This window comes from Bufo gargarizans, chromosome 9 (genome assembly GCF_014858855.1).
Source record: "Bufo gargarizans isolate SCDJY-AF-19 chromosome 9, ASM1485885v1, whole genome shotgun sequence".
Taxonomy (NCBI): Eukaryota; Metazoa; Chordata; class Amphibia; order Anura; family Bufonidae; genus Bufo; species Bufo gargarizans.
The window spans coordinates 28,579,135-28,586,644 of record NC_058088.1 but is presented as its reverse complement, the minus strand read 5'-3'; the positions used below and the strand labels follow the sequence as shown (position 1 = coordinate 28,586,644).

Below are 7,510 nucleotides of genomic sequence, written 5' to 3'. Positions count from 1 at the left end.
TCCTCTCTTCTTCCTTTTCAGTTGCAGCGATAGTGGCGAAAAAAAGAGATGGGAGGCGCTCATAGGGTAGTAGATTCAATCAAAGAATGTAATCAAAACATCAAAAGTTATGCTCACCTTCTGGTGTTGTGCGTACGTAGGCACAACACTCGTGAGGACAGGGGGTCGGTGCAGCCGGTATCTTCTCAGTCCTCGTAAGTAGAGTAGCCAAAGCTCCAGAGGAGTGATATGTGTTGCAAAAGGAAAAAGATTGTTGGTGCACTGGTGTAGTGCACCAATTGATACTTCCTGGCGCAAAATCACGACCTCGGTGGATAGATAAAGGGGTCTTTTATTGATGGTAGACAACGCGTTTCGGAGTTGGTACACTCCTTTTTCAAGTCTAGGAGATCACAGGTTTAAAAGTTTTTTTCGGTACAGAATAAAAACATTTTTTTGTCGAATAATTTAAAATAATAATAAACTGATATAAAATGAAAAGAATGTGTGCACGTAATCGTGTTAAAATGAATTTAGAAGTAAATGTGCACGTAGAAATCTGCGCACATATGCAAATCAAATAAATTGAAACAAAGGGCGAAAATACTAGATTACGTCGTTGGGAGAGATTAAAAATGTGCATACATGGAAGATATCACAAATAAGAACAGATAACTTTTTTTGATTAATAATAAAAAATATAATAATAAATTGAACATAATATAATCTATTATAGACTGCATAAAGGGGGGGGATGCATGCAAACACACATGCTTGCGCATGCGTGGCCGCATGTATAGTTACATATAGGACTGGAGCCACTGTTGGAATTAAATATACATAGATATATAATATGTAGTAGGCTGGATATCGATGGTCATCATAAACTACATGTATATAATAACAATAATAGTAAGCATGCACAGGGCAACCAAATGGGTCTGGGATTACCAATCCCACATTGATTTAAACAGAAAGGAAATGAACATTAAATAAACAGGTAAACAGATCGTGATGTAAAAGCCTGAATGGATGAGAGACTTGCAGCGATGGATGTTCAATTAATATAATATAATATAAACTGCTGTTGAATGCAGACAATGCTGAAAGAAATGACACAACTGGGAAGTGGGCCCAAAATGATTAGAAATGACAAGGGAAGCATGGAGAGATGTGGAGCACATGGCTGCTGATCTTACCTGTAAGGTCCGTACTGGGGCTTGGAGCGCGGCCTTGCACGCCTGCTGGAAGGCGCGCTCAGAAGAGCAGGAGAGAGGGGGGCGGAGTCTGCGATTGACAGCTATTCGGTCCGTCGGACCGGAGCTGTCATTGCGAACAGCGCATGCGCCGAGCGCTGTGTGAGATGCTGGCTTTCTAAGCCGCAGGGACGGGATCGCTAACAGGGGAGATTCCAAGAGGGGGGATGATGACTAAATGGAGTGAATGAATGGAGGGGAGTGATGTGGGGTGTATAGGCGGCTGAAAGGCTAGTGGGGTGATGTGGTTGAGGATTTGGGCAGTAATGGACTGGATGATATGGGAAATGAGTATAAGATGAATATATATATATATAAAGACTGATGGTGTGAGCACAGTTGAATTGGGGAAACATTGTTGGCCTGATGTATGGATAACTGGTGTAGGGGTTGCTTGAAAATTTATTTGGGGGGAAATAAAGGGACTGGTAGGGGGTTCTAACGGTGGGATGGAGAGATGTACGGGTATGTGGGTCAATATGGGTGATTATGGGCGGGCTGGTGACAGGAGGGCTGTGTACTGAGGGGACAAATACCTATGTAAAGGTATGCCAACCAAATATACTGGGTAGATGGCAGGTGACTGCTGGGAAATTGGTGATGTCGGACGTGTTGCGATGGTAGGGACTGGAAAGTGTGAGATGGTTGAAGTAATAGCTGATGAGACAGTGGGCTAGTGAGGAAAAATGCATGGCCCGAAGCTGTTGATTGGGAGAGGACTGGTCAGAAGCAGTTGCTCTCTAGTGATTCGTTTAAACCATAGGGTTCTATGGTTTGCATTTTAAAAATCCAAAACATTTCTTTCCGTCTCAATTTCTGAAATCTGTTAGAGTAGGTAACCGGAATTTGTTCAATCGGAGTTATGGAAAGGTTTGTTGGGTCTTTGTTGTGGACCTGAAGGAAATGCCTGGATACACCATGTTTGGTGTAACCATTTGATATATTCCAGCGGTGGTTGTTGATCCTTTCTCTCAGTGCTTGGGTGGTGCGGCCTACGTATTGTAGTCCGCATGGACATTCTAATAGATAAATGACATAGCTTGATGAGCAATTTAAGAAAGTTTTTATCTCAAATTGCTCTCCTGTAGAGTTGCTTGAGAATTTTGAAATTCGAGAGGAAATGTTCAAGCAGCATTTGCAGCGGCAGTGTCCACATTTATAACTTCCGAGTAGTTGGGGAAAGAAAGTGATGGTATTTATTGTATTCTTTTTGCAGTCCCGTAGTCGGCTTGGAGCAATAATATTTTTAAGCGTTTGGGCCCTCCTGAATGTTAGTTGAGGTTTTTGTTGGATATGTTTCTTTAAAAAAGGATCCGCCTGTAGTATATGCCAGTGTTTAGTGAGGGTATTCCGCAAGGTATTATGATTGGTATTATATGTCGTAATGAAGGCGGATTTAAACTTTTCTGTAGCTTTTGAGTCACCTGGTTTGGTTGTACATGAAGTAAGACATTCTGTTTGGGTGTATCCCTCAGCTCGCTGTAATGCTGCATCTATAATTTCCTTAGAGTACCCTTTCTTTTGAAATCTTCTTCTGATGACTTGGCTTTGGTTTCTGAAATCTTCATCCTTAGTACAATTTCTGCGTATGCGCTTAAACTGGCTAAATGGAATGTTGTTTTTCCATTTTTTATGATGGGAACTCTGATAGTCCAAATAACTATTGCCGTCGACTTTTTTGAAGAAAGTTTTGGTCTTGATGACGTTTCCTTTTGAGGATATGACCAAATCTAGATATTCTATGGCCACCTTTGAGTAATTAGCGGTAAAGGTAAGGTTAAATGTGTTGTTATTTAGGTGAGACGTAAAGCTGGCAGCGTCTTCCATATTTCCATCCCAAATTAGTAGCAGGTCGTCAATGTACCTCCTATAGAAGATCAATTGCTTGTGCCAAGGATGTTTGTTATAAATATATTGGGTCTCAAATAGACCCATATATAAATTTGCATAGCTCGGCGCGAAACGCGTACCCATCGCGGTCCCTTTCGTTTGCTTAAATATTTTATTTTCAAAGGTGAAAATGTTGTGGTTCAGAGTGAAATCTATCGCATCCAGAATGAATTTGCTTTGTAGGTTTGGTAAAGTTTCATCCTGTTGGAGAAAAAGCTGTATAGCACTTATGCCTGCTGCATGTGGAATGTTGGAATACAGTGCTGAAACATCGAGTGTTATCCACATGTAAGACTCTTTCCATTTGATATCTTTAAGGAGGGAAATCAGACTCGCTGAGTCCTTCAGATGCGACGGCAATTTCGTTACATATTTTTGTAACAGAATATCAATGTAGTGTGACAGGTTGCAGGTTAGAGAAGAGATGCCAGAGATGATGGGTCTCCCCGGCGGGTTATCGATGGATTTGTGCACCTTTGGTAAGTGGTAGAAGAGGGCCAGGTTTGGATGGTCCACTAGGATGTAATCTTTTTCTTTTTTTGTTATGACTCGATGTTTCTCGGCCGTTTCCAGTAGATGGATTAGTAATTTGGTGTCCTCTTTTAGCGGATTTTCCACCAGGACCTGATAGTAATCTTCATCTCCCAGGATTTTGAACGCTTCATTCAAATAATCCTTTCTATCCTGAATCACAATACCTCCTCCTTTGTCCGCGTTTCTGATCACAATGGACTCATTATTCGTGAGATCCGTCAGGGCTATCTTCTCCCTCTTGTTGAGGTTATCAGGGATGTTTAGACCTTTGTTGATGGTCCTGAGTTCTTTGGTCACAAGGGCAGAGAAAGTTTCTATGTGGTTTCCCCTATGGTATATGGGGTTAAATGTTGATTTAGGTTTAAGCCCCGTGTTGACTACTTTTGGTGTTATATCCTGGTCCATTGTGGTATTTTCTGACATTGTTTGTAGTACAATTTTGGGTTTTGATGCTTGGATCTCAAAATGTCGATGTAGCGTTAGTTTGCGGATGAAGGTATTTAGATCCACGAATAGTTCAAATTCGTTAAATTTGCCTGTAGGGTAAAAGGATAGGCCCTTCTGCAACACATATCACTCCTTTTCAGTTGAGGAGTGCTGCACATCGATCTCCAGCCAGCACCCCCATCTGTTCAGGGATCATCAGTCAGTACCCCCATCTGTGCTCCAGCACCACCAAGGTATTTAGGGAAAGGTTAGTTTAGGCAGGGATATTCAGGGAAAGTTAGTGAGAGGGGAAAAAAACAAAAAAATTCCACCATGATGGCCACAATGAGATTGACCCTTGACCTCTGTAGGGGCAGGAACACACAGTTTAAATTTCCTCCACCCCCTCAGTGTTTTCCTGCCCCTACGGGGGTTAACACATGGAGAGAGCCCTCCTAATGGAGGGAAGAAGAAAGGAAAATAAATTACACTCCTTTACCGGTTCTCTGGCTGTCCTCACACGGCAGGGGCTTAGGCTGGGCAGCTGGAGCATCGAGGACCCTCGTTACGGCTTATGCTGGGGCCTGCGGTCCTTCCTTTTCAACTAACCTCCTTCCTTTGGAGAAAGCAGTCGGCTGCGCCGGATTCACTGAGGCACGCGTGTGAGTGCGGCGTCCTCTTGTTACAACAAGTGACCGGTGGGGGGGAACAAGGTGTGGAGCATGAAGCGCTGAGGCTGAAGGCAATGCGGCGCATGAATGAGCCGGCAGCCGAGGCGCAGTCTGATGACTTAAGACGCTGGAATTTGAAAAGATCGTGGGCTCCTCTCAGCACTTCAGATTACCCAGACACCTACTCCCCATAAGGAGGTCCCGGACCCCTCTGCAAGCGCCTGTACTGTGAGTCCCCTGCAGTTTTTTTTTTATTTTTTATGCTAGACTCCTTTTGTAGACAGTCGTTCTAGCTGTATTATTGGTACAAAGGAACCTAGATCAAAGTCTAGGATACTAAAATGTAATGCCTGCTCTAAAAAGCTTCCTGAGAATTACAAAAAAAAAAACTTTTCAAGTCATGTCTTTCTGAGTTATGGAAGGAGGAATAACCAAGTATTTTTTCTGAGATGAAATCCTTTATTCAGGATGAAATAAAGTCCTCCTTAGCCTCTATATCTGCTCCCAGTGACCCCCCCCCCATCATCCGCCAAAAAAGCGCGAACTTTCTGTCCAGTCCTCATCTGAGGCAGAGGAGATCTCGGTCTCATCTAAACAGATTATGGAGGAAGATCCCTTATCTGAGGGAGAAATTATAGAGGAGGATATGAAGTATTTTTTTTCTCATCTGATCAAATGGAGGAACTTTTAAGATCTGTCAGATCCACTATGGGGAGCGAGAACACGCCTAAACCACACACGGTCCAGGACGAAATGTTTGGAGGTCTTAGATCAAGAAAATCGGTTGCTTTCCCGATAAATGAGAACATTAGAGAGATGATCATGGATAAGTGGGTAGACCCAGAGAAGAGGCTGGGTGTCTCTAAAGAATTTAGAAACGGGCTTTGTTTCGACCAGTCTGAGTGTAAAATCTTTATTCTATCTAAGGTAGATATTCAAGTGGCGAAAGTAGTTAAAAGAACTGCACTTTCATTTGAGGACTCCTCCCAACTAGGCGATCCCATGGACCGCAAAGCTGATGGCTTATAAAAAAAAGGCCTGGGAATCATCTATGTTTAGCGTTAAGGACAACATAGCTGCAACATCTGTTGCTAGGGCCATGTATATCTGGTTAGGGGAGCTGGATGAACATCTTAAAAACAAAACCCCACGAGAAGAGATAAGAGGTTCCATCTCTTTACTTAGATCTGCTACTGCCTTTTTAGCTGACTCCTCTGCAGAAACCATTCATTTCTCCGCTAAAGAGGGGGCACTATCAAATGCCGCCCATAGGGCTTTATGAATGAAAGCCTGGTCCGGTGACAAGGCTTCTAAAGCGAAGTTGTGTTCAATCCCCTTCTCAGGAGAGTTCGTTTTTGGCACTACCTTGGACAAAATATTGGAGAAGGCAGCAGACAAGAAAAAAGGTTTTCCGGGAGATAGGGATTAAAAGAAAAAGCCCTTTTGTCAGTTTTAACCCCATCAGAGATCCTATAGGGGAAAAGGTAAAGGGGGCAGATGGAGTTACCCAAAAGGGGGGGAGTGGTAGAAGTTTCATCCTTAACCCTCAAAACAGACAGCCTAATAAGCAATGACAACAAGGTGGGGGGGCAGACTGTTGGGGTTTCTATCTTCATGGGAGCAGATCACAACAAATCCCTGGGCATTAAACATTATTGCACAGGGATACAAGATAGAATTCTCTTCAGTTTCCCCCAGAAGATTCCTTACCTCGCCTCGGGGCAGGTCAGACTTACCCAAGTTATGGAAGGGGGTTCTGGAGCTTTTGAGCTCAGGCGTAGTTCGAAGAGTTCCAGATCCAGAAAAAGGGGACGGGTCTATCCAAACCTTTTCCTAGTAAAAAAAGCCAGACCAGTCCTATCGTACCATTTATAAAACTAAAACCGCTAAACAGATCTGTTCTGTACAGAAGATTCAAAATGGAATCCATCAGATCCACAATACCACTCATTCCGAAAGGGGCATTCATGCCTTCAATAGACCTCAAAGATGCCTACTATCGCATTCCTATCCACCATCTCTCACAAAAATTCCTCTGTTTTACAATAAAGGATCCAAGAGACACCTTACATCACTTCCACTATGTTGCACTTCCATTCGGCATCTCCTCCGCTCCCAGAATATTCACGAAACTAGTAGTAGAAATGGTTGCTTACCTTCGCAAAGAAGGTTTAATCATTATTCCCTACCTCGACGACTTCCTGATTATCACCCGTCAAAGGGAGAAAATATCGCAGCAACCCAAAAATTCCTAAACATCCTTTCAAAATTGGGTTGGATTATAAACCTAAAGAAGTCTTCCCTCACGCCATCAAAAAGGATAAGATTCCTAGGAGTAGAATTAAATTCGGACTCTCAAAAAAAATAAAAAATGTTGAGATTTCAAAGAGCTCACAAATGTACCATAAGAGAAGCAATGATTCTGCTAGGGAATTTAACGGCCTGTTTAATTTCTGTTCCTTGGAGCCAGGCACACTCAAGAATAACTCAAAGTTGGATCCTGAAAGAATGGAAGATGAGCCAGATGGATTTGGACAGAAAAATCCAGATACCTCAGCGGGTGAAGTCCGATCTCGATTGGTGGAAACTCAGAAGGAACCTTCTCCAGGGAGTGAGCTGGTTAAGACAGCCAGAAATTCAATTGATAACAGACGCCAGCACCCTAGGCTGGGGTGCAAAGATCGGAGATCATTTCTTTCAAGGCACCTGGCCGGAAACATAAAGAGAAGTTCTTCCAACTTCAGAGAGTTATAC

General features: G+C 42.9%; 1 protein-coding gene across 1 annotated transcript in view; it reads left to right on the top strand.

The window, feature by feature from the left end:
- Window positions 1-5,464: 5,464 nt before the first annotated feature.
- Window positions 5,465-7,510, top strand: part of LOC122919753 (NTPase KAP family P-loop domain-containing protein 1-like) — a 37,230-nt gene continuing 35,184 nt past the window's right edge. Inside the window, exons 1-2 of the mRNA XM_044268936.1 lie at window positions 5,465-5,660; window positions 7,227-7,367. Of these exons, the coding sequence (XP_044124871.1) occupies window positions 5,465-5,660; window positions 7,227-7,367 (337 nt within the window). The remainder of the gene's footprint in view (window positions 5,661-7,226; window positions 7,368-7,510) is intronic.